Raw genomic sequence first — 27,410 nt, 5'->3', positions numbered from 1 at the left:
TAGCTGTTCTTTTACCGGCTGCTATGTCTCAACTCCGGCGGTGACCAAGCGGCTGATCTTCCTTGCTCTCTCATTCTTTTGGTTCTGGCATCTTTACACAATGTTGAAGGTAGATTTGCAAACAAATCACATGCATAGGTCAGAAAGCTCTCATTAAGTGGATTATGGATAAGGCCGGGAACACGCTAGGTGATTTAAAGGCCAATTATAGCCCCCATTTGGCCATGATGACTTGTTTTCAAGATCATGGAGATTTTGCACCGGTCTGCGCAAAATAGGGCAGGTCACCATTGCTAGTTGGCACACGTCATCCTGGGGTGTGCAGAAACTTTTAATACTATCGAATCACTCACCATCCATCCATCCATCCATCATCTGAACGGCTTATGCTGCTCTCAGGGTCGCGGGAATGCTGGAGCCTATCCCAGCAGTCATTAGGCGGCAGGTGGGGAGACACCCTGGACAGGCCGCCAGGCCATCACAGGGACAAATCACTCGCCTCCCAATCGAACGCTTGACCAGTCGGATCCATCACCGTAACATCAACATGTTTGATCAGATGACGTTGGCATGTTGAGTTTGTCGGCAAATGTGTGCACCTCTATGACTGGAGCCCCAACAAATGTACTTTTCTACGACTGTAACCGGCAAAAGTTAGTCATTAAATGTGTGATGCCGAGTCTTTTACCTCTCAATCAGGACTTTAAAAGACTTCTAGCACGGTGCCTTACTTACTGCACGTGACAAGCAATGATGTTTCTGATTATTAAAGTGGTCAAAATATGACATAGCAGCATTTCTCTTAAAGCTGATCTTTGTTGGCATCATTGGATAATGGATGGATGGCATCATTGGGCAAAAATTCCATCATAACCTTTCAGCATGTTGTAATTCAAGAGGTCTGAGAGAAAACTAGACTACTGCACCACCTCTTGGCTCTGCAAAACATCTAGCCCCGGATGGGAGATTTTAGCCAATCACGGGTCATTTCAGATATAGGGCATTCCTATTGGCTGTTCTACAAACACAAATGCATGTTTATGCGATCAATTCGTGTCCGCCCTGCCCCGCCAGTCGCTTGTGGTTGTAACCGTGACCTTAAAAAGCAACAAGACCAACTGGAAATGGCTGCTTCACATGAACTAAGAGATTCGCTGAAAAGAAAGAGTTTTACATGAATAGATTATCAACTATGGTGCAAGTTTCACAAGTCTCGCTTGGACATTTCCTGGTTGTACACGAGTGGCTGAAGAGTGATGCGGAGGTCATTTGGTGGGAGGGGCTTAGCAGAGTGATACGAGGCAGCAGAGAGAGGTGGAAGGATTTGCATGGGAATGTTCAACGTTACTTACTGCAGCTTTAAGTCCAGGAATTTTCAAGAGTGACTATGAATGCTGATGACCAATGTCTTCTGGTCATCAGTAGAAAGTCTAATTACAGTCATTATTTCATCCTCCTCGATCCATTCAGTGACCCCCTTGTGCCCTGTGGATGGGGGCATTATCATCCTGGAAGAGACCACTCCCGTCAGGATAGAAATGTCTCATCATAGGATAAAGGTGAACACTCAGAATAAGTTTGTATTGATTTGCAGTGGCGCAGTGGTTAGCGCGGTCGCCTCACAGCAGGAAGGTTCTGGGTTCGAGTTCCGAGGCAGTCCAACCTTGGGGGTCATCCCGGGTCGTCCTCTGTGTGGAGTTTGCGTGTTCTCCCCGTGCCTGCATGGATTTCCTCCCACAGTCCAAAGACATGCAGGTCAGGTGAATTGGCCGTACTAAATTGCCCCTAGGTATGAGTGTGTGTGTGTGGGCCCTGTGTGATGGCCTGGCGGCCTGTCCAGCGTGTCTCCCCGCCTGCCGCCCAATGACTGCTGGGATAGGCTCCAGCATCCCCACGACCCTAAGAGCAGGATAAATGGTTCGGATAATGGATGGATGGATGATTTGCAGTGACCCTTCACTCTAAGGGGACAAGTGGACCCAAACCATGCCAGGAAAATGTCCCCCGCAGCATAACAGAGCCCCTGGACCCCCTCACTGTAGGGGTCAAGCATTCGGGTTTTTCCTTTCATTTTTTAAATTTGAAAAAAAAAAATCATCCAGTTTACAAATATTTGCTTTCATGTCAGAATCGCTCAGGACATTTTTATTTAGCGTTAACATGAGTCTTTGATTTATTTCTTTATTTCTTATTATTTTGGCCTGCAGCTAAATGGGTTTCAGCAGTTGGTCCATGGGTGGCCTGGAGCTGCTTGTTCAACACCGTATATGAGATTCAATTATGTGCCATGCAAGGCCATGTGTATGCAGGGTTTTCCCCCCAGCCAAACACCACACCGGCTGATGTCACTGATTAACACACATTCAGCCAGACGGGGGAAACTAATCAGTAAAATCAGCTGCTGTGGAGTCGGGCTGGAAAGAAAAAGTACACACACTACATGGCACATAATTCAATACACTTCTCTACTGGTAGTCCCCGGGTTACGAACGCCCGATTTACAAACGCCCGTACTTACAAACAGGCCTCCGTAAAGCCTATTATTAAAAAAAAAAAAACGAGTTATACACTGGTTCGTACTAACGAACGGACGGACTACTTTGCGCGACGCTCAAAACACTGCACGTTTTAGGCGGTTCGTCGGCCCGAGGGAGAACAACGCCACGCCGTCATCACCATTTTAAGCCAGATCGCGTAAACGTTGTGTGCGCTGTTTTGACTCAGATTTTTCATGTGTAGGCATCTGGGTGGCGTAGCGGTCTATTCTGTTGACTACCAACACGGGGATCGCCAGTTCGAATCCCCGTGTTACCTCCGGCTTGGTCGGGCGTCTCTACAGACACAACTGGCCGTGTCTGCGGGTGGGAAGCCGGATGTGGGTATGCGTCTTGGTCGCTGCACTAGCGCCTCCTCTGTCCGGTCGGGGCACCTGTTCGGGGGGAAGGGGGAAATAGCGTGATCCTTCCACGCGCTACGTCCCCCTGGTGAAACTCCTCACTGCCAGGTGAAAAGAAGCGGCTGGCGACTCCACATGTATTGGAGGAGGCATGTGGCAGTCTGCAGCCCTCCCCGGATCGGCAGAGGGGGTGGAGCAGCGACCGGGACGGCTCGGAAAGAGTGGGGTAATCTGCCGGATACAATTGGGGAGAAAAGGGGGAACATGTCAAAAAAAGCGGGCTGTCGTTTCTGGCGTCAAATGGCCGGCCTCTGCCGGTCGCAACCCGCTCCGGGGACAGCGGCAGGTGGGTTGAAATGTTTCTTTAATGTTTTTTATACCTATACACACATTCTCTCTCTCAGTAATAAATACTGTACTGTTACATGTATTATTATTATTACTTTATTATTATATTTATGATGTTTTAGATAAAATATATACTAAGACAAAAGTTTGAGTAATCGACGCTAGATGTGACCTGTACATCACTGTTCCGACTTACATACAAATTCGATTTACGAACAGGCTGAAAAACGGAACTCGTTGGTAAGCCGGGGACTTCCTGTACATCATACATGCTGGGTCTGAACTCCAGCCAACACAGTGCACGCCACTAAATCTCGACCGGGGGCCTCATGTATCAATCGTTACTATGGGCAAATTTGTACGTACACACCCATGGAATTTTTTAGCCCTCAGGATTGTCTGACAGTCATCAGCAAAGCATGATGGTTATCTGTAATTCCTTCCTCCTAACATCTATTGTCTACCTCTTGCAACGAGCAATCACCCAGGCCTGCAAAGGCATCAGCATTAGCCAGTCGGTGTCTAAATTCAGGGGTTACCCAGGTTCTATACTGGTCTCTCAGACAAACTTCAGGGCTAAAAAAATCCCATGGGTGTGTACGCGCAAATTTGCCCATAGTAACAATTGATACATGGGGCCCCTGGTCATTGCGCCAACCTCCCTCAATGCTACAGATTCCCCAATGGTTCCAATGTATTACTCAAGTTTCATTCCATCTGTTTCTTTATACTACCCAAGCTGAGTCAGTTTGCCATTATGCTCCATCAGGGTGAAAATAAACATTTTGATTCTTCAAAATTGTTTTGTCCTTTTGCAGACCGAGCACCTCTGTCACGTCAACTTAGAATTAAACCCATATGTGAATTCTCTGTCTCCCTTTGTTAATTGTTGTTTTTTTTTTTTGGATGCCGTTCACGGTATTTATTTCTCCACGTGTAATCTTCTCGGAGCCGTGCCTTTTGTCCAGCTGCTGAAATATTGCACACAGTCACGCACAAATACATAGGTGTCTATCGACTCACTCGAGAGATGACCAACTAACTGCTGCCTATACAGGGGAGATTATGCGGCAAAGCCCCGCAACACCTCTTGCAGGGATAGAGTGATGAGGGAGAGAGTGAAAAAGACAGATCATACCAGACAAACAGGACGTTATGTAACACGGCTAAAATTAGTCGCTTTCCTCGCATCAGTTCAAGTCGTCAAATGCTTAACTTTGTCTATCTGGTTTTGGAAAATCAACGGCTTATCTCTGGTCAGTGTTTGGGGCCCAAGGTGACATCTTTGGAATGGAAGTTACGTAAGTTGGAGGTCAGTAAAGGGACACCTGCTACAACTAGAAGCTGTCACCTCTGCGGGTGGGGGACCGCTACGTACCACTCCTCGCGCTATTGCCATATTTACAACAACAGGTAACCCTAACCCTCGACTCGTTGAAATAAATACGGTGGATCCCAAGCTGCTTGTGCAAACGCTGTTGGGCGGGACGGACCGAGAGTACTGCACTCTCATTAGCGGCGGGGCATTGGTGGCGTAAAGCGATACTCGACATTAGCCCAAAGATAATGGCCCTTTTCAAGCAAAGTTGCAAATTCATCACGCTACAGTACGTGATATGATCCTCTCATGAACGCCAGGAGGAAAACCTACTGAATGGTAGGTAGTATCCATGCATTGTACTGTGGGTGGAACTGTGCGTTAGTCTGGGGCAGGTAACACAGACAGGAGGGAAAATCTGAGAGCGTTGGTATTCTACAAACACAGAGATGCAGCAAGGGAAACTGAATCCCAGGTTTGAGGGCAGCAGCTAGGACACCTGAGGTTGATGGATGGATGGAAGAAGAAAGCCACTTTATGTTGTCATTGTGCGCTTACAATGAATTTGTTCTCATCTTATGATGAATTTGTTCTGTGTTTTTAGCGTCGTCGTGTGGAGTGCGGGGAGGTGTGTCGAAGGTGTCTGGCTGGGAGAGCTGGCGTTGGATCGGCTGAGGGAGCCTGGTCTGTAGCGTCCGGTGGGCCCAAGGACCACAGCCCTGCCCGGAGCTGCGCCTGGAGAGGAAACACCGAGTGCGGTCTGACAGGACATGGAAGCAGGGCAGGCTAAGCTAACTGCTAGCCCATGCAGACCAGCAGTTCCAACAGTCATCCTGGATGGCATTCGTTCTCCTGGACAATGATTTTTTTTGTTTACTTTGGTTATATGTGTTAGTTTGGATTTAGGTGTTCTTGTAGTTTTTGAATGTCTGTTTCTGTCTTTGTGTTGCGCTGCTGTGGGCTGGGGAAAACGAGGTTTCGTCTCATTTTGTGTGCACAAGTGCATGAAATTAAATCACAAATAAAGTGTTCCTGATTCCTGATCATCTAACCCATCCTATTGTATAGCAGCAGTGGGCAGCTGCAGCGCCCGTGGACCAACTCCAGTTCTTCTTTCCATTGCCTTGCTCGGAGGCACAGGCAGGAGGAGTATTGACCCTAACATGCATGTCCTTTTGATGGTGGGAGGAAACCGGAGCACCTGAAGGAGACCCACGCAGACTCGGGGAGAACATGCAAACTTCACACAGAAAGGGCCTGGGGTTCGAACCCAGGACCTTCTTGCCGTGAGGCAACAGTGCTAACCCCTGAGCCACCGTGCTGCCCACCTCACTGAGACTAATGTGGAAACCAGAATTATGAATGAGCAAGGCTCAGCGTTTTCGGTTCTTACCAATTTTCACCGAAAAATACACAGATTTTTAAACTGATTTTCACCCAGATTTTATGTTTTCACGGAGCCACAAGTTGTTCCTGTTCGTGTGAGGTTCTGTAACAGTGCCCTCTTGTGGCGAAATTCGGCATGCTGGATGGCTTTGAAAAACAAAAACTGAAAACGCTGAGCCTTGTGAATGAGTTACTGAAATGCTAGCTCTCCTACTTTGTAATAAAGGACTAGGAAAACTGATAGAGAATACTAGAGAAACTATTAGAGCATCCACACACACACACACACACACACACACACATCAATAATACAAATGTCAAATGACGTGCTGTCTATATTTGTAGTGATTAAATGCTATATTAACATTATTATGACCATATTATTTTTTGCGATGCTGCTAATGTGTAGTCACTATGACAGGATTTATGAGCACATATAATATGGAATTAAAAGGCTAATACGAGTTAAGCAGGACACATGTAAACACTATACTCTAATAACGCCAGTCAAGACCATTTATTTATTTATGTTTGTGCCATTATTTTCTCAGTTGGAGAAAGCATAATTGCGGTGGCATTTGCTGAGTACAGGGATTTCACTTAATAGTTAATAGGGACCAGTTGGAAAACACAGACCTTAATCCCGTTTCTGTCAGGCTTCTGCACTTGCGCAGCTCATATTGTTCCAGCAAGTCGAATTAAAAATTCAGTTTGTTTATTTGTAATAACCGTGTGTCATGTAAACCATATTATAAGTGGAGGCCTCGCTTAATGGTTCGCCTAAAGGGTCCGATCCGTTAGTCAGACCCTTTAGTCGGACCCTTTAGTCGACTCTCTACACTCACACACACAAAGGTCTTAATCATTATACGTCCTCGTGAAAGTATTGGCAACGGCCTCATTATTTTGCGTTTGTAAGCCTCGCCGCTGATGTGCCTCTAGATGATGAGTAAGAGTTTACAACACACATTTCTCCCAAACATGGCCGACACACTAGCACACATTTATACTTATTTGCATACAGTCAAATGCACCTACAAACACACACGCCCACACGCAAGCGCATGAAAACGGACGAACATGCACACGCTCGCACACAGATGGAAGATGGCGGCGGCGCCAACTCAAGTTTGCAGCGGCTTCACCCAGCACCGAGCATGCAGTGTCCAAGTCCACGTCTAAGTTTGTGTAAGTTTTTATTTTGGTCTTTGATTTGATTTGATTTTTTCGTTTAATGGCTGGGAGAGCTGGCGTTGGATCGGCTGATGGAGCCTGGTCTGCTGCGCCCGGTGGGCCCAGGGACCGCGGCCCTGCTCGGAGCTGCGCCCGAAGAGGAAGCACCGAGGGCGGTCTGACAGGACGCGGAAGCGGGGCAGGCTAGGCTAACTGCTAGCCCATGCAGACCGGCAGTCATCCTGGCTGGCGTTCGTCCTCTGGACGGTGGAGGTTTTGGACTGTGTTGCACTGACTGCACTGTGTTGTTAACTGTTTCCTTTTGTGTACACAACTACATGATCCTCATACTTAAACGCGCATGCATGTGTGCAAACACAGACTAGCTCGTGTGCGGTACGACGTGAGGGGAGATGTGAGGAGTTCGGCAGCCTCCGTTCACCTCGTGTGGCGCTGTCATATGCGGTACAACCTGAGAGGACACGTATGATGCACAAAGAGGGGATGTAGGTCACTTGGTGTACAGCGTTTATTTTTACACAAAAGCGGGAAATCACACTGCGTGGACTAAGGACCGCACGCCGACCACCGGTTAGGACGCACGTAAACACTGAGGGGACAGGTGCACTCATACCCACATCCTACTCTCATTCTCCACGTTCACACACTCACGTTAACACACACACATACACACACACACACACACACACAAAGAGGGAGGGAGACTGACCCATCTGCTATGTTCACAGTTCCCAGCAGGGTGACAGGCAATTCTGAAATTCTGCTGACCGGTATTCCAAGAAAAAAGTGCAGTTGCAATGGCAGTGAGCGTGCACGTGTGTGGCGTGTGTGTGTGGCGTGTGTGTGTGTGTGTCTGAGAGTGCCAGTTAAGAGAAAGCGAGGGTGCAAAAGAGGGAGAAAGTGCTATAGGAGGACACATTTAGAAAAACTAGGGGAAAAAAAACAAAACAAGGAGTTTGTGTACTATGTGTATGCATTCACAGTGACTGAGTGGGTGCGAGAGGGAGATGGGGAGGTTTAGGAGGCAAGAGACAGTGGGGGAGCGAGAGAGAGAGAGAAAGAGAGAGAGAGAGAGAGAGAGAGAGAGAGAGAGAGAGAGAGAGAGAGAGAGAGAGAGAGAGAGAGAGAGAGAGAGAGAGAGAGAGAGAGAGAGAGAGAGAGAGAGACGAGAGCGAGAGAGAGAGAGAGAGAGAAAGAGAGAGAGACGAGAGTGAGAGAGAGAGAGAGACGAGAGTGAGAGAGAGAGAGAAAGAGAGAGAGACGAGAGTGAGAGAGAGAGAGAAAGAGACAAGAGTGAGAGAGAGAGAGAGAGAGAGAGAGAGAGAGAGAGAGAAGAGAGAGAGAGAGACGAGAGTGAGAGAGAGAAAGAGAGAGACGAGAGTGAGAGAGAGAAAGAGAAAGAGACGAGAGTGAGAGAGAGAGAGAGAGAGAGAGAGAGAGAGAGAGAGAGAGAGAGAGAGAGAGAAAGAGAGAGAGACGAGAGTGAGAGAGAGAAAGAGAGAGAGACGAGAGTGAGAGAGAGAGAAAGAGAGAGAGACAAGAGTGAGAGAGAGAGAGAGAGAGAGAGAGAGAGAGAGAGAGAGAGAGAGACGAGAGTGAGAGAGAGAGAGAGAGAGAGAGAGACGAGAGTGAGAGAGAGAGAAAGAGAGAGAGACAAGAGTGAGAGAGAGAGAGAGAGAGAGAGAGAGAGAGAGAGAGAGACGAGAGTGAGAGAGAGAGAGAGAGAGAGAGAGAGAGAGAGAGAGAGAGAGACGAGAGTGAGAGAGAGAGAAAGAGAGAGACGAGAGTGAGAGAGAGAGAAAGAGAGAGAGACGAGAGTGAGAGAGAGAAAGAGAAAGAGAGAGAGACGAGAGAGAGAGAGAGAGACGAGAGTGAGAGAGAGAGAGAGAAAGAGACGAGAGTGAGAGAGAGAGAGAAAGAGAGAGAGACGAGAGTGAGAGAGAGAGAAAGAGAGAGAGACGAGAGTGAGAGAGAGAAAGAGAAAGAGACGAGAGTGAGAGAGAGAGAAAGAGAGAGAGACGAGAGTGAGAGAGAGAAAGAGAGAGAGACGAGAGTGAGAGAGAGAGAGAGAAAGAGAGAGAGACGGGAGAGAGAGAGAGAGAGAGAGAGAGAGAGAGAGAAGAGAGAGACGAGAGTGAGAGAGAGACGAGAGTGAGAGAGAGCGAGAGAGAGAGAGAGACGAGAGTGAGAGAGAGAGAAAGAGAGAGAGACGAGAGAGAGAGAGAGAGAGAGAGAGAGAGAGAGAGAAAGTGCGAGAGAGCGAGAAAGAGATAAGAGTGAAAGAGAGAGAAAAAGAGAGAGAGCGAGAGAAAGCGCGAGAGAGCGAGAAAGAGATAAGAGAGAAAGAGCGAGAGAGAAAGAGAGAGCAAAAGAGAGAGAGAGAATCAGAGAATTGGCACCAAAAACAAGAACTCAGACAGGATCAAGAGGACAAGATGGCAGTAGCCTGGAGGCTTGTGGGTAAGTGAAAGGTTATCAGTTACGTCATGTCTTGACCGGCGGAGAAACGGCGGTTGCCGAACGTGAACAAGTCGTGTTCACCTTCCCCTGATTTATCCAAGTTCTTCATGAAAAATGGACAGCGCTTTTCTAGCTGCACCGGCCACTCAAAGTGCTTTTCAATTAATTCATTAATGCCTCACGGTCACCCACCCACACACACACACACTCATACACCGATGGCGGTGTCAGCCATGCAAGGTGACGACCAGCTCATCGGGGGCTGTTAGGGGTGAGGTGTCTTGCTCAGGGACAGGAAGAGCCGAGGATCGAACCGGCAACCCTCCAGTTGCCAGACGACCTGTTCCCCACATATTTTTATACATTTAGTTTACGTTCGTTTCCCAGAGTGCATTACAGTGGTAGCGACATCAGGACAAAGATTTCCTCGATCACCATAACACCAACAGACCAACGGCAAAGAGGCTATATGGGAAACGTGTTTCGGAGCATAATGTGGCTTGTGAATATTAACATATTAATACCCATCCATCCATCCATTATCCGAACCACTTATCCTGCTCTCAGGGTCATGGTGATGCTGGAGCCTATCCCAGCGGTCGCTGGGCGGCAGGCGGGGAGACACCCTGGACGCCAGACCAGGCCATCACACAGGGCCGACATACACGCACACACACAACCACACACATTCATACCTAGGGACAATCTAGTACGGCCGATTCACCTGACCTACGTGTCTTTGGACTGTGGGAGGAAACCGGAGCCCCCGGAGGAAACCCACGCAGACACGGGATGTTGTGTTGCTGTTGAGCCCACTGAGGCAAAATTTGTAATTTGTGATATTGGGCTATACACATAAAACTGATTTGATTTGACTTGACACAGGGAGAACATGCAAACTCCACACAGAAGACAACCCGGGACGACCCCCAAGGTTGGACTACCCTGGGGCTCGAACCCAGGACCTTCTTGTTGTGAGGCGACCGCGCTAACCACTGCACCACCGTGCCGTCCTAATAATGATAATATACTTTATTAATATAGCATAATATATTAATATTAATATAGTAGGGGTTGCAGAGTGGGAATGATAGAAACAAAGTAAATGGCTCCACACACACACACACACACACACACACTTTTCTATTTTCTGCGTTCAAATATACAGCAACTTCGGCTATTGTCCGAAGACCAAAAGCCTCGGCTCAGCGAAGCTACGCAGCCATCGCCGCACGCTGCTATCTAACGATGCGTTCACAGCAGACGGATTTGTCTTTTTAAACGGCTTCGCTTTTGTCTTTTTTTGAGTTGTCGTCATTAACACTGCTGAACAACTGAGATCCACACTCCAGGTAGAACAGACACACACACACACACACCCACACACACACCTTCCTTCAAGGAGTCCATGAATCAGAGCCACAGCGCCTGGAAAATGGATGGGATACTCCACCGGAGCCCTAGGTGATCATCTTTGATAGAGAAGTACAAGGTCAAGATGTAAGAGCTGAGCACAATACGCCGGTCTTTCTATTGTCCGGGGCAGGAGTAAATTAGGGTAAAAGAAGGATATGATAGAGGGGAGTCATTTCCATTGGTGGTGGGTGGGTGCTACTGAAACCCCAGGCCACCACACACCTACAGGGTCTGTATTAGGAACAGCGATGGGTACCAAGAGTACTTATATTTAAAGGGACTGGTACCGGTCGTCTGGGTAGCATGGCGGTCTATTCCGTTGTTTACCAACACGGGGATCACCAGTTCGAATCCCCATGTTACCTCTGGCTTGGTCGGGCATCCCTACTGACACAATTGGCTGTGTTTGTGGGTGAGAAGCCGGATGTTGGTACGTGTCATGATTGCTGCGCTAGCGCCTCCTCTGGTCGGTCGGGGCGCCTGTTCGGGGGGGCAGGGGGAACTGGGGGGAATAGCGTGATCCTCCCACGCGCTACGTCCCCCTGGAAAAACTCCTCACTGTCAGGTGAAAAGAAGGGGCTGGCGACTCCACATGTATGGGAGGAGGCATGTGGTAGTCTGCAGCCCTCCCCGGATCGGCAGAGGGGGTGGAGCAGCGACCGGGACGGCTCGGAAGAGGGGGGGTAATTCCATCATCATCATCAGTTCCATAACCTATGGAGGTTGTAGGAGCACAGCTGATGCCTCAACATTGGTTGAGCCACCATTGTGTTTCAGTAGGGGGGGATACCTGGTGGTCCCTGTCTCCTCTCCAGGTATGGATGGCTGTTGGGTCACACCGGAACTCACCCACCCTTTGAGAGGTTTTGTTTTTAGCCCTGCTGGGTGTCCGTACACCCTCCTCACAACAACCGGGGTTGTCGTGGGGGGGTGCCGGTTTAGTCGCCGACGACCCGACGGCTGCAGTTTGACGCCACACCCAGGACAGTAATGGGGGTAATTGGCCGGGTGCAACTGGGGAGAAATACGGGGGGAGGGGAGGGTACTGGTACCAAAGCGGGAGGTACCAACAGGTCTGTAACAATGGTGCTTCTTGTTGGTGCCACATGTCAGATAAACGAGCATAAGGGATTTTCCACAGCGGGTGACACCATCAGCCAAGAGAGGTCACCAGCACCGGTATCAGTAGCATGCTCGCGATACCCCACCCAACCCAGGAAACCTATGTACCTGACTGCATGTCGGAGTTTCGTCCCAGTGAAAATGAGCGAGTGAGTGCAGGAAAGAAGAAAGTGGGTTAGCTCTTTATGATGCACACGACACATGAGCACAGCTGGAGGAGTGAAGATGAGTGTGGAGACACAATGGTGCATTGTGGGTTTGCACTTAGATGTGCGTCTGTGTGTGTGTGTGTGTACTTGTCTGTGTGATTGGGTTACTAATGGAAACCTGTATCGAGCTTTCTTTCTTCCATCAGTGGCCCCAGAGGTTTGGTACCCAAGGAGACGAACCAACACTCCCCCCTCCCCCTCCCCCCTCCTCAGTCCCCCATCAAAGCCCCCTCTGGCTAGCTTGACCTCTGACTCTAATGAGACACCACGCAAACTACCTCACGTCTGCCTCCGTCCTTCCATCGCTCTCCTGAGAGGAGGACGTGATGAAAACGCCCATGCTGTGTGCAAGCTGTGCAGCCTAGCGCTGTACATCTTACAGCTTCAAGTGCTCGCGGGGGGGGACAAAAAGAGCCACGGCGGGTCTTGTTTTAATGCTGCCCTCAGAGCTCTCATCCGTGGAATATCATTGTTTTTCTCACCGGGAACACATTTACGGTCGTGTTTCTGGCCATTGTTTTTGAGATCCCCCCCGCTCTCTGAAGTGCTGATTTCACCTTAAGCTGCTGCCGAGGCGTCCGTAAAATGTCACCGCCGGATGCGAGCAGAACAAATGCAACATGGTTATTCAGCTGACCTTTTCTGCCGGAGCAGAAGCTCCACTGGAACCTTTTCGAAAACAGGCAGTGGAAAACGTAGCTGATTTTATATCGGAAAATGTGCAACAAGGGCGTCTGGGTGACGTGGCGGTCTATTCCGTTGCCTACCAACACGGGGATCGGTGGTTCGAATCCCCGTGTTACCTCCGGCTTGGTCAGGCGTCCCTACAGACACAACTGGCCGTGTCCGCGGGTGGGAAGCCGGATGTGGGTATGTGTCCTGGTCGCCGCACTAGCGCCTCCTCTGGTTAGTCGGCGCGCCTGTTTCCGGGGGTGGGGGTGGGGGGGAATAGCGTGATCCTCCCACGTGCTACACTCCCCTGGCGACACTCCTCACTGCCAGGTGAAAAGAAGCAGCTGGCGACCCCACGCGTATGGGAGGAGGCATGTGGTAGTTTGCAGCCCTCCCTGGATCGGCAGAGGGGGTGGAGCAGCGACCGGGACGGCTTGGAAGAGTGGGGTAATTGGCCGGGTACAACCGGGGGAGCAAAAAGCGGAACCCCCCCCCCCCAAAAAAAAAGCATCAATCTGGAATACAGGCCTTTTTCAAATATGGAAACACTGATTAAGAAAATGGGGGAGTGCTTTCTGCATATCGCCTCCACATTTCCAGCGCCCAGCCGATAGTTGAATCCGAAGTGAAGGCCGACAACGAGGGCAACAACAGAATACGCCTCCACTCCTGGAAAAGTAACACCGCGACTGCGAGACAGATCAGGTTTCGAGGTGAGGAGTAAGAGAATGACAGCTTGTCAGCTTGACACACCTGCACACACACACATTAAATATACAGTGTGGGAAGGGCACTTAACACTGTACACAGTTACAGTGGACGAACTGAAGCCCAGCCAAACTCTGCATGTGTGCCGAACCCGATAGCGCGCCAAGGTGTAACACACACGACACCCAGATCCCACAGATCCCCCTGGTGGATTTATAATGGTTTTAACTGAAACACTTTTCCACAAGTGACATGAACGGTTGCTATCATATTGCAACTCCCTTTTTTTTTTTTGGGTCCTCTTCTGTTAAATAATGTTGAAATCTCTGCGCTAGCCTCACCTACACGTGTCAGCGAAAGAGAGTGGGGTAATTGGCCGGATACAATTGGGGAGAAAAAGGGGGAACCCCCCCCCCCCAAAAATATAGATTTGTTTGAGCAGGTTAAAGGTGATGGAGAAAGTCTTCCTTGCACCCCTGCCCATGGTGTTCCTGTGAAAGCCCGTGTACCTCGAGTGAAACCACATGGGCAATAACACCAAGTGGCAGAACACGAGGGAGAGGCTGAGAGAAATGTGGTGGGGCTTGCAGCAAATACACTTTTCCAATTTTCTTACCATGCAGATATTGTTAATGACCCCACTAAAAATGCACTCACTCACAACGCCCCCACCCCTCCCCCAAATCTACACAGATGGTACAGCTAAACGTGAGACCAAATGTGATTTTATGAGCGAGTGAGCTAGGAACCAGGATCATGAGGTGCTCCACATGCAAAAAAGTGCAAAGGTTAAAGCCACAAGTCCTCGACAGCAGATATGCCAAAATCATTCCTGTGAGTCGAAGGGGCTCAAACGAGTGCTTGGCAGCATGGTGACTTTGTGACTGGCAGGACGGTGGGAGGGCCCCGAGTCTGATCCCGGCCCTTCTGTGTTGGGTTTTTTTCTAATGTCCTCCCAGTTTTCCTCCCACAGTCTGAAGACATGCATGTTTGATGAGCAGGCATGGCATGAATGGTGTGTGAATGACAGGCGGTGCTGCTGTGCGGCTGATGCCGTTCGGCTCCCGGTCTGAGCGGCGTGGGCGGCAAAATGACAGATCTGCATTATAACAAATGAATCAAGACTCTGAAGAAAAAAAAAAAAAGGCATGAGAAATTGAGGGCCGCTGAAAGTTTCAACCCCGTTATTCCAGTGGTTTTCGATCCAGTCCTCGACAAACCGCAGCACAGCTGTTTTTCTACTCTGCCAGCCAGTTCAGGAGACGGGAGACGTAACCATTGGGGAGGCACTATTTTCATTCTGTTGGTGGACTACTGACGCAGCTGTCCCCCCATCCCTACAAGAAGCTAAAAAAATAGGACAAGCTTTTCCCCTCATAATTGACAAGGAATGACCCCATAACCTGTACTGATTTATTTCCGCTGCAATGTTCACCAGTGAACTGACCTGTGAGGCGAACGCAAGGTAGGTAGCGGATAGATGCGGGGAGGGGGACTGCCACGGCCCTCTCTGTACCGAATTCCAAACATTTTTATACTTTGGGCTCGGCAACAACAGTCCCAAACCACAGATGAAGGCGCCCCATGCCTTCCTTGGTACAGTACATCTGTTCGATGTGTCTAAATCTGGATATTGATCGGTTTATGCAATGGAACCAAACTTGGCGAACAGCAATAAGAGGCGAAAGAGGGAGGAGGGACAGATAGGATGAGACCCTTCGGCTATGAATCACAACACAGGGAGAACTATTTAGGGCCCGAACGCTTACTGTTCACCGGTGGCCTTACGCCCCACTCATGCGGGCCCACGGTGGTGCTAAGTCCGCCCGCCTCTCCCTCCTACACACACTCGGTGGAAGTGCAGGAGGAAAAGCTCAGCTGAGGATGAGCTCGCTTAGACCTCTGCGCTTTAACACAGCTCTTCAGGATAAATACCATGGGGTATGTGAGTGCATCGGTGGTGGCGTGCCGTCCGTGCAGTGTTTGCGTGTGTGTGTAAAAAGTGTTGGTTTTGGTGGGGGTGTGTGTACAGCTCCCCCTGGTGATTGATGTTGAAAGAAGCACCTCTTTAAGAACCCAAAAAGAGCCCACACAGCCCACCACACAAAGGGATATACAATACAAGGATAGATTTTTTAGGAACAGCAACAACTTGCACTTAAGCCACCATGCTAGCTTACCATGTAGCATGTACACTCCATCTATGCCGTTCTCTAATTCGCTAATCTCTAATTCTCAACCTGGCATTTTTGGTGGGTATTTTGATGTTCTCCTTCTCATTATGCATGAGCCCTGATGTTTTTTTTTTCTGTTCCTAGTGTGCGCCATCATTGTGCTGTTGGATTTTACCTCCTATTTTTAATCACCATTCAAATCCAAATACTTTGGATCATAACATCCATCCATCCATTATCCAAACCGCTTATCCTGCTCTCAGGGTCGTGGGAATGCTGGAGCCTATCCCAGCAGTCATTGGGCGGCAGGTGGGGAAACACCCTGGACAGGCCGCCAGTCCATCACAGGGCCCACACACACATACATATTCACACCAAGGGACAATTTAGTACGGCCAATTCACCTGACCTACGTGTCTTTGGACTGTGGGAGGAAACCGAACCACCAGGGGGAAACCCATGTAGAGATGGAGAAAACATGCAAACTCCACAGAGGAAGACCCCCACGGTTGGACTACCCCAGGGCTTGAACCCAGGATCTTCTTGCTGTGGGGCGACCACGCTAACCACTGCACCACCGTGCTGCCCTCAAGAACCTTAAAGGACCAAAAGCACAATTAGTAATACGAAGACCATACATTTTTAGCACAGATGAGCCAAGTGGAGCCTAGCACCCAACCCTGGAATTGTTATTTCTGTTTTCAGCCACTGAGGTCCATAGGGAAAGAGACCCTTATCTGTGGCAGTGCTAAAGCTATGCTCGATCCATTGAGCCGAACAGTCGCTACAGCGTACAAAACATGTGAAACACTTAAAAACAACCGCTTAATTCGTAAAGTGTTGGAGTGCAGATCGCCTGTGCCAGCAATATTTCAACAAATGAACCAGACAGCAAACATCTCCACCAGCCAGCGAGCCTTCGTCAAAGGGACGGAGGATTCAATTCAGCAACCGGAAATCAAAGTTTCAACAACTGTATTCATCCTGTTAACACAGTTAAAATATTCAAAAGTGTTTTTCGGGCATCCGGGTGGCGTGGCGGTCTATTCTGTTGCCTACCAACATGGGGCTCGCCAGTTCAAATCCCCGTGTTACCTCTGGTTTGGTCAGGCGTCCCTACAGACAAAATTGGCCGTGTCTGCAGGTGGGAAGCCGGCGCCTGTTCAGCGGGGAGGGGAAACTTGGGGGAATAGTGTGATCCTCCCACGTGCTACGTTCCCCTGGCGAAACTCCTCACTGTCAGGTGAAAAGAAGCGGCTGGTGACTCCACATGTACCGGAGGAGGCATGTGGTAGCCTGCAGCCCTCCCCGGATTGGCAGAGGGGGTGGAGCAGCGACCGGGACGGCTCAGAAGAGTGGGGTAATTGGCCAGATACAACTGAGGGGGGAAAAAAAAAAGGGGGGGGTATTTTGCAAGCATGATTTTGTAAACTGTAATCCTATTGTTTTGTAAATCCAATCCTATTTGTGAAACTGTTGGTTCACGCTCTTTGCACTCTGTATGGAAGGACGCCCATCATTTTCCAGTACTTTTCTTAATTTCCAACCTCAAACAGTGTCCTGCATGTGCAAAACTTAGATGGCTAACAATAGAATAAAATGGGCTGAAACAACTTGAACGTGTAATGAAGAGTTTCAAGTGTGCAAAAGGAAACAGGAGACTAACTCTTTGTCCTCTGGCCACCCTGGCCAGTAAGCCTTTCATTTCTACATCACTAATCACCGCCGTAAATATACCAGCTAGAAACTTATAATGAGGCCTTTGCACCTCCGTTGCAGGTCTGTCGATCTTGGGGGAGAGAGCCCTCCGCTGTTGCTCTCCCTGAGGTTTCTCTCTATTTTTTTCTCCCCGATGCAGAGGTCCAAGGACAGGATGTTGTATTGTTGTAAAGCTCCCTCAGGAAAATTTGTAATTTGTGATATTGAGCTACACAAATAAAATGAACTTGACCTGTTAAAAGTGAAATCAGTGGTTTCTCTGATCCATCCCTCCCTCTGGCAAAAAAACTAAGTATAAAAATGGCATCAATGGATCGAAGCTGGGCGGCACGGTGGCACAGTGGATAGCGCGGTCACCTCACAGCAAGTAGGTCCTGGGTTCAAGCCCCGTGGTAGTTTGCATGTTTTCCTCGTGTCTGCGTGGGTTTCCTCCAGGTGCTCCGGTTTCCTCCCACAGTCCAAAGACATGTAGGTCAGGTGAATCAACCGTACTAAATTGTGTGTGTTGGCCCTGTGATGGACTGGCGGCATGTACAGGGTGTCTCCCTGCCTGCCGTGCAATGACTGCTGGGATAGGCTCCAGCATCCCGTGACCCTGAGTTGGACAAGCGGTTTGGATAATGGATGGATGGATGGATCAAAGCTAACACAGGCAATCTAATGTATTTCGAACTACAATACAAACTACAACCCTATGCAAACACTACTATGGTCTACTTATTATATTGATTGTAGAATTGGTAGATTATTTGTCCAACAGAAGCATCGCCACATCGTCATCACGTTTCATCATCACGTTTCAATCCTGTTTCCTGTTTGAGAAGGAACGTGTTTGGACCAGTGTTCATCCTAACCAGTTGAACATTTCAACAGCGATATATGAAGAGTGTCTCCAACCATGGAAAAGATGCCAGTTAGAATTATGTAACCTGACTCCGTGGTCCAGATGGATAAAATAGCCATTTGTTAATGGAGAAAGATTCCTGGATTTCAGCTTTACACACTTAACGGCCACCTGCCAGAGGAGCAGCTATAGAGCAGACCAACTTTCCAGCTACAGCTGGAATTTCCTAGTGGCAGGCTGATGGTACTCTTGCCACCCAGTACAGTGCGACTGACCTGCTTGACTTTGCCGAGCTCTTCCTCCATCTCACGCTTCAGTCTCTGGGACTCAGCCAGCTGCTCCTGGACAGACAGGACAGGGAGGAGGGTCGGGACAGCAGGGAGAATCAAGAATAAGAACAGGAATTGTGGAGGATCACGGCAAAACAGAAGCATCTGTCTCATGTGGAAAACAAAGGGTAAAGGGTTTATGCATAGGACTAATGCACCATTTATCAAATGTCATACCTTCGCAGCGCTCAACCTGGTGGAAATATTTTGCCTTATGCAGGAAAATTCTCCTAGGTTTCTCTTACATTTGCTCTAGCGAGAAGTGCGTACAAGAAGTCAGCGTCAGATTCACAAAGACACAATTCTACATATTCGCTTGCGATCTTATTTGATCTTTCAGTGCCTAATTTGCCTTCACCTCTGACGACTTGCTGTTTATTTGTTTTCCCTCTTTCCTCCTTCCCCTTTTTTAAGGATTTTGGATCTAGTTTTTTTTTACTCTGGTAAAACTACACAGTGGGCTGACTGTCTGCCAGAGCCAACATCAACATACCTGTAGCTTCTTGATCTCCCTCAGAGCCTCGATGTGGTCTTTCCTCAGTCTTTCCATTTCCTCTAGATCATCAGAATCTGACAGTGATGGCTACACCCCCACACCACACCACACACACAGACACACACACACACACACACACTATCAACAGAGGCAGTATTCAACAGCCCCAGAAAGTTGAGTCAGTTCATCTGGTCACAGGTTTAGTGGGAGAAACGCTTCATCACTCATCTATGAGACTTCGTCAGTCTCAGCTGACTGCAGGTATCCGCACCCTTATAAACTGTGCAGTTGCATAACGACTGAAACCGGCACAGTTGCATCATAACCAAAACCAGTGATCAGTTTCATATGCAAATTTCCATTACCATTATTTTGAGTCAAAATGGCCATGTGTACGACTATTCACAGGGGACTGGGGAATAACTGCAATCACAACATTGTAAGATGGTGACAGTTGTACTCTTCACCGAATCCTCCTCCTCGAAACTGTAATCCTCACAGAGGATCTCCCTCTCTCTCTCGCTATCCCGACATTTTTTGTAAATAACAAATGACGAGCAGTACTGAGCCCCACCCACCCAGGAAGACAGTAGCCAATAGCTTTGAATTCATAAAACCACACTTACTTTCGGTTATGAGTCAAACTCCCAATGTTAAAAAATGTGTTCAGAGAGGGCATATCAGTCTCTCTTTAATGAGCATGCATCAAGACAAGTATTCAACAGCCTTCAACAGGACTATCAGCCCAGCAGGACGGAAAGCTCTCTGCATAATGAACCTTTGTGGTTTGCATGAACAGTTCCTGCTTCTCATCGAGCCAGAGAGTCAACAAATCAATGTCACAGTACACCATCCAGATCAATACCAGAACACATAAAAACCAATGGTGACAATAACAACATGAATGAACAAATGAATGACAGAAGAAATGAAGCCCTTGTAATTACCATCCCTGACAAATGGAGGAATCATACATTACAAACGTATATGTAAGCTAAATTAAGTATATCATGCCTTTTATCTTTCCCTGGTGCACTGCAATGCCAACGTCTATATTATATTTAGTTGCTGGCCTTTTCCGGACTTTTTTTTTTTGGGGGGGATTGTTTTTCTCCCCAATTGCACTTGGGCAATTACCCCACTCTTCCGAGCCATCCCAGTCGTTGCTCCACCCCCTCTGCCGATCCAGGGAGGGCTGCAGACTACCACGTGCCTCCTCCGATACATGTGGAGTCACCAGCTGCTTCTTTTCACCTGACAGTAAGGAGTTTTGCCAGGGGGGCGTAGCGCATGGGAGGATCACACTATTCCCCCCAGTCCCCCCCCCCGAACAGGTGCCCCGACCGACCAGAGGGGGCACGAGTGCAGCGACCAGGACACATACCCACATCCGGCTTCCCACCCGCAGACACGGCCAATTGTGTCTGTAGGGACGCCCGGCCAAGCCGGAGGTAACACAGGGATTCAAACCGCCGATCCCTGTGTTGGTAGGTGAGGAAATAGACCGCCACGCCACCTGGATGCAAGATTCACATTTAAAATCCATCATCCATTTGAGAGTAAGTTTTAGCGAGAACTCTCTCACTGTTTTCTGAGCTTGAAAACCGATTAAACCGGCCTTCATCGTAATCCTCATGTGACCCCGTGCATTGATTCGTGATGGATTTCCTGTTCCCCTACCAGTGGATGAGGGGGGGACTCTAGGAGACTGGACAGGTCATTGGACGCGAACCTTGAACCCGCCTGGTCAACGGTCGACTCTTCCACCTGGAGCTTAAACAACTCCTTGGTCAGGGTCTCAAAATCTACACACATAGGCGCGCACACACACACACACACACACACACACACACACAGCAGAGAATGACCCTTAGAGCAAATTACACAGCACACGCGTATCATTAGCATCTGTGCCTCATTGCAAGTTCGTCACGTTTTCTGTGATTTAAAATAACGGTGCAGACAAGAGGTACGGAAAAGCGGCTCACAAAAAACAGATCAACATTTGCAACATTCACCCCAGAGCACAACAAAAACACATCAGCAATGGGAGGCTTTTGGATAGCACTAATAAGAGTGGTCCAACCGGAGCACATGATTAGGGTGGGGTTCAGCCCAGGTGAGGCGACAGATAGGAGCGACAGGGAGGGAGGGAGGGAGGGAGGGGTTACGTAAACGCTAGCGTGCAGCGTTGATGGGCTTACCTGCATAGGCCACCGTCCCAGCCGGATCTGTTCGTAGTCGGGACCTCAGCATCTGTCTCTGTGCTTCTGTGGGCTTTAAGCCAAGCGCATCCAGAGCCTGGACTCACAGACACACACACACACACACACACACACACACACACACACACACACACACACGTAAATGAAGATACCAATACAGGCATGGATACCGTACATCAAATACACACCACAGGCACTCGCATGTACACACAGACACACAAATGCATTAATTAATACTCCCCATAAACACACACAGATAGAAACACATCAACAGAGACACAGCCGAACACAAAGCAACACATGGCACTGTACACACACGTGTGAGTGCAAGAGAATTACTCCACCCCCAAAAACTCTCAAACACACATGCTCAACATGTAGGAGCTGACCAATACCAACTCACTGACACACATGTAGCTTGCAGTATACACAAACGCACAGCGTGGCTGGCCCATCCATTCACACACAAGCATGGCGTGACAGAATGTGCTAGATGGAAATACCATTTATTGATCTCGTTTGTGATGCGGTGGGATTGTGCGAGCAGTCCCAACCAAAACACACACACACACACACACACACACACACCTGCTCCAACCTCTCTAGTTTGAGGCGACAACTGGTGCTGATGGAGCACCTCCTGTGTGCAGGCTGGCCGCTGGAGGGGGGCTCTGCAGGGACGGGAGAGGGACATGGACAGAGTTAGAGAAACAGGGGACATCAAACGCGGATGCTGTAAAACTGCTCCGAGGTGGCGTTTGTGGCTCTTTTTTCTTAATTTGACATTTTGAAGAAGAAAAAAGAAAGAAAGCACGTCTCATGCTTGAATGTGGAGAAAAATAACCACCACGTTTTGCGTGTGCACGCCCCGAGCCTGTCCCCATCGTTCTCGTGGTTCTCTCTAAGGCGAAGGCGATGATAGGTGTGAAACCCGTTGGTTTGTAAACTGCTGTGCTACAGCAGCAGAGGGTGGAGTAAAGACATGGTTAGGGTTTTTACTTTCTGGACCGGGGTTTTACACCTCTCTGAACGGCTGCAGGGGGCACGACAAGAACACCAGTCGGAAAAAGATGACTCGACGCCGACTAGTTTCACTTCCAACAATTGTGGTCTCTGTCTGTCAGTCTGACTGACAGCAACTTAACAGTGCCTGTCAGCTGGTACCCTCAAGCCAACCCAACGTAGGGCAGGAGAACTGTAGTAAAACCCGTCTGAATCCAGAGCTTCCCTTTCATCGGGGATATCGCTGATCTTTTATGCAACAATCTCATTCGTATACATTTTTAACCACCACCCCCCCCACACACACACCTTTTTCTCCCCAGTTGTATTGGGTTGGGTTGTTAGTATCTAAAGCATCGACCAGCTTCTAGGTCAGCTTTAGCGAGGTAATGCTGAGATGGTGTATGTCAGCATACCGGGCCTGAGTGCCAGGACTGTGACGTCTCGGTGACTCTATGAGGCAGCTCGCCGTATTCCCCTGGATTATTACACAGCAGGCCCACGCTCTGTTCTTCTGTCAATGGGATGTTGAAACATGGGACGATCTTCACACCTTTTTGGCCAATCACAGGCCAGACCTCCTGCTCGTCTCACTTCCTTCTCCATCAGGCAGCGCCCCACGCGCCATCTGTCCCTCTCCCTCCTTCCATCCCTGTCGTCGTCTCTCTTTATCCTCCATTCCCATCTCTCGCTCCACACCTCTTACTGCAGTCTGAACTGACACTGTTACACTTCGTACAGCTTGCAAACAATGCGTTTGTTGTATTGTTTTGTATTTGTTTTGAGTTCCTCTCTTCCTTATCTTGACTCTTCATGCGTTAAATCATCTCGTCTTTTCCTATCTCTCTTACTCAATCTGTCGCTTTGTCTGCCTGTCTCTGGCTCTTTGATTCTGTCTGGCCCCGGCTCCGAGAAGCAGTCTATCTTTCTGTCAGTCTGTTTCAGATGTCGTCTGCCTCTGCGTGTCTGACTCACAGGCTGCTCTCTGCTCCCTCTGTCAGAGAAAGCGACGGTTGAAAAAAAGCCAATGTCATTACTTTAAATCACAGCTGATAAGGCAAGACCGCGTGCACGCTCTGTGTGCTACCTGCACAGGGGCCGCAGATGAAAAGCAGATTAAAGCGGCTTGTGTGTGTGTGTGTGTGTGCGTGTGTGTGTGTGTTCATCTTGCTGGGTTTAGAGTTTGGTCCTACAGTGATTTTGATTAGCTCCCAAGCCACGTCTGAGGTCTACAGCTGCTTGTAAGTGGCACAATAACAAATGATAAAGCGGTAAACAACAAGACAGAGGTTAGGTCATTGTCAAGGAAACAGAGGCAGAGGAAAATAGTGAAGGATGGAGAGAGAAAAACATAAGGAGGGAGGAATGGAGGAAGGGGGAGAGAGAGAGAACACTCTCTTCTCTCTGTGACAGACGAACAGTGAGCCAGAGAATGAGACCACCTCGTCCGCCTACCTAATTTAGAGAGACAAACAGATATGGGAGGGAAATGAAAGGCATAAACGGAGAAAACCATACTGTGGACAGAGAGACGGATATCTCACCAGAGCTGGTGTCTGCTATGCTGTCGCTCTCTGGTGGAGGCGGGACACAAGTTGGGTCGGTTCTGACTTGAGCTACCCGCACCTGCAATTATCAACATTGTATTAAAGCTGTAGCATATGTGTGTGTGCATACGTGTGTCTTTTTTTCCCCCTTTTTCTCCCCAACTGTATCCGGCCAATTACCCCACTCTTCCGAGCCGCCCCGGTCGCTGCTCCACCCCCTCTGCCAAGCTGGGGAGGGCTGCAGACTACCACATGCCTCCTCCGATACGTGTGGAGTCGCCAGCCGCTTCTTTTCACCTGACAGTGAGGAGTTTCGCCAGGGGGATGCAGCGCGTGGGAGGATCACGCTATTCCCCCCAGTTCCCCCTCCCCCCCGGGACAGGCGCCCCAACACAACCAGAGGAGGTGCTAGTGCAGCGATCATGACACATACCAACATCCGGCTTCTCACCCACAGACACAGCCAATTGTGTCAGTAGGGATGCCCGACCAAGACAGAGGTAACATGGGGATTCGAACTGGCGATCCACGTGTTGGTAGGCAGTGGAATAGACCGCCACGCCACCCAGATGCCCCTGAATGCGCAGATTTTTATACAGGCCATGCTAATCTGTCTGACCTGGCTGACATTGACGGACGGCAGTGTCTCGCTGGCAGGGTTGCGACTGGAGGTGATCTTGGTGACCAGGGTAGGTTGTGGAGGAAGCGTGGCCAGCCCTGGGGACCTGCTCTGGGGCACGGCTCCGCTGCCCGGCCCCTGGAGGGAGATGGGACTTTGAGGTCCACTGCTGGAGCTGGAAGATGACCTCCTCCTGATGAAGGCGATCTCCACCGTCGGGTCAGGTCTACAGTACAGAGACAGCAAAGAGCGAGTATGCTTAAAACAATCTTTATTCTTTTGTTATACCAGTGGCCTTTTTAAATTCAGATCGACATCGCCTGTTACGTTCATCATCGTGCATTTTGTACTATCAATTTCTCCTGGAAAAAAAATAAAAGTATAAAAGGTTGAATTCAGTTGTTCCTTTCTCTTTATTTCTAGTTTAGCTTCTGTCAGTCGATCTTTCTTTCGGATTCTCATGATGTCACCAGTGGCATGGTAGCACAGTGGTTAGCACGGTCGCCTCACAGCAAGAAGGTCCTGGGTTCGAGCCCTGGGGTAGTCCAACCTTGGGGGTCGTCCTCTGTGTGGAGTTTGCATGTTCTCCCCGCGTCTGCGTGGGTTTCCTCCAGTTTCCTCCCACAGTCCAAAGACGTGCAGGTTAGGTGAATTGGCCATACTAAATTGCCCCTAGGTGTGAATGTGTGTGTGTGTCGGCCGTGTGATGGACTGGCGGCCTGTACAGGGTGCCGCCTGCCACCCAATGACTGCTGGGATAGGCTCTAGCATCCTGCGACCCCGGTTGGGATAAGCAGCTTGGATAATGGATGGATTGATGGATGATGTCACCAGATGCAGTCATTTACACACACCCTATCAGACCAATTCATCAAACCCACCCACTCTTATTTTTGCCTGTCACTCAAAGGCCAACTCATGAATATTCATGAGGACGATACCCCTCCCTTACAGTTCTTGCGACAACTGAGAACAGTTATGGATAAACGCATGAACATAAATGTATAAAAACGAACAAAATAGTCATTTACCAACAAAAAACATGTTAATTTTGCTCAATTCCCGTTATAGTTTAGTTCAATACTTACAGCACGGCGCTAATTATTACTGCTGTTTAACATTATACATAGATAGGAATCCACTTTTTCCCTCGTCTGATTTCACAACAAAACGAATGTATAGGACTCGCATGAAACCCTTCAGCTTTTGAATAATTCAGCTGTTTGGGAAAAGAGGAAATAGCTGCCGGCTTAAATCTTTATCCGCCAGACCTGAGTTTGGTTCGTGTCAAGATGCTCCTGGCCTCCTCATATGTCACTCCAATCAAGGACTCCTTGTTGATGGACACCAGCTGGTCCCCCACCTGCAACCTGCCGTCCTGCAAAATAAGAAACGCTTGTTATGAGACCAAACTGTTCGCCGATGACACAACAGTTCAGATGTTTCTGAAATGGCAAGAGCACATTACTACACTATTATTTAACTGGATTTAACCGAGTTTAAGCGCCGGTATTATGAATTCTGTAACAATTATCTTAATGGTGCATTCATTTTAGTCAGAATCAGAATCAGAACATTAGAGCTTTTACACAACAGGTAATTTTGTATACATGTCTGGCTGCTGATGGGCAGTTTCAGACTGTGCCAAAAGCTGCTTTGTCAACTCTTGTGGTAGTCTGAGAGCTAGCCAGTGATTTTAAGTGGCTACTTAACCTTTCCTGTTCTGTTACCGGCCTTCGTCCTATCAATACTATACTGATTTGACTTGATTTTGCAAAATTATACTTGACAATTAGATTACACTTCTCCCATACAACAAAATTTGATTAGCTTGGTCGAACTGAGATGGCGCATTTTTTATTTCTTTTTCAATTTTGAGATACTTCACTGATCCCCGTAGGGAAATTCTTTGCATTTAACCCATCCTAGCTGTGTAGATAGGAGCGGTGGGCAGCCGCTGCGCAGCACCCGGGGACCAACTCCAGTTTGTCTTTCCATTGCCCCAGTCAGGGGCACAGACAGGAGTATTAACCCTAGCATGCATGTCTTTTTGATGGTGGGGGAAACCGGAGCACCCGGAGAAAACCCACCGCAGACACGGGGAGAACATGCAAACCCCACACAGAGGACGACACAGGATGACCCCCAAGGTTGGACAACCCCGGGGTTCGAACCCAGGAACTTCTTGCTGTGAGGCGACAGTGCTAACCACTGCGCCACCCTGCTGCCCAACAGTATTAATTTCTTCTATCATGGCTATAGCATTTACAGCAACTCATTGTAAAATGTAACAGAAAATATTTACATGTGGAGAAAAGCTCAGATTTTATCCTTTCCTTAAATATTTTAATACAGTGCACTTCAATATTTTAATATCTAAACATAAGAAAATCCCTGTGTTTAGAATGAGACGGAATATTATATTCGTGTCTCGTTCATCTTTTCATTAATGCCACGCTGGCAGCAAGTCAAACCACCTGTTGATGCTGAACCGGTACAGACATTCACCTTCTGGCAGTCTCCTCCCGGCACTATTTCCTGAATGAACACCATTGGTCCGTCGGCGCGGTTAGTCCCGCCCCTGACGACGAGCCCTAAGCCTGTTCCCTTGGAGACACATATCAACTGAATGACACTGTCACTGGGGAGAGAGAGGGAGAGAGGCAGATAGAGAAAGAGAGAGACAGACAGACAGACAGACAGACAGACAGACAGACAGACAGACA

General features: G+C 48.8%; 1 protein-coding gene across 1 annotated transcript in view; it reads right to left on the bottom strand.

The window, feature by feature from the left end:
- stxbp4 (syntaxin binding protein 4) overlaps positions 1–27,410 on the bottom strand; it is a gene marked incomplete at its 3' end in the record, with an annotated part of 76,261 nt that overhangs the window by 37,825 nt on the left and 11,026 nt on the right. Inside the window, exons 8-16 of the mRNA XM_056297618.1 lie at positions 27,193–27,325; positions 25,956–26,062; positions 24,685–24,910; positions 24,069–24,144; positions 22,105–22,187; positions 21,496–21,592; positions 20,972–21,096; positions 19,289–19,378; positions 18,742–18,807 (exon numbers count right to left, since the gene is read on the bottom strand). Of these exons, the coding sequence (XP_056153593.1) occupies positions 18,742–18,807; positions 19,289–19,378; positions 20,972–21,096; positions 21,496–21,592; positions 22,105–22,187; positions 24,069–24,144; positions 24,685–24,910; positions 25,956–26,062; positions 27,193–27,325 (1,003 nt within the window). The remainder of the gene's footprint in view (positions 1–18,741; positions 18,808–19,288; positions 19,379–20,971; positions 21,097–21,495; positions 21,593–22,104; positions 22,188–24,068; positions 24,145–24,684; positions 24,911–25,955; positions 26,063–27,192; positions 27,326–27,410) is intronic.

Source organism: Lampris incognitus, chromosome 17 (genome assembly GCF_029633865.1).
Source record: "Lampris incognitus isolate fLamInc1 chromosome 17, fLamInc1.hap2, whole genome shotgun sequence".
Taxonomy (NCBI): domain Eukaryota; kingdom Metazoa; phylum Chordata; class Actinopteri; order Lampriformes; family Lampridae; genus Lampris; species Lampris incognitus.
Note: the sequence above shows the minus strand (reverse complement) of the source record. Positions and strands in the feature narration are given on the sequence as shown.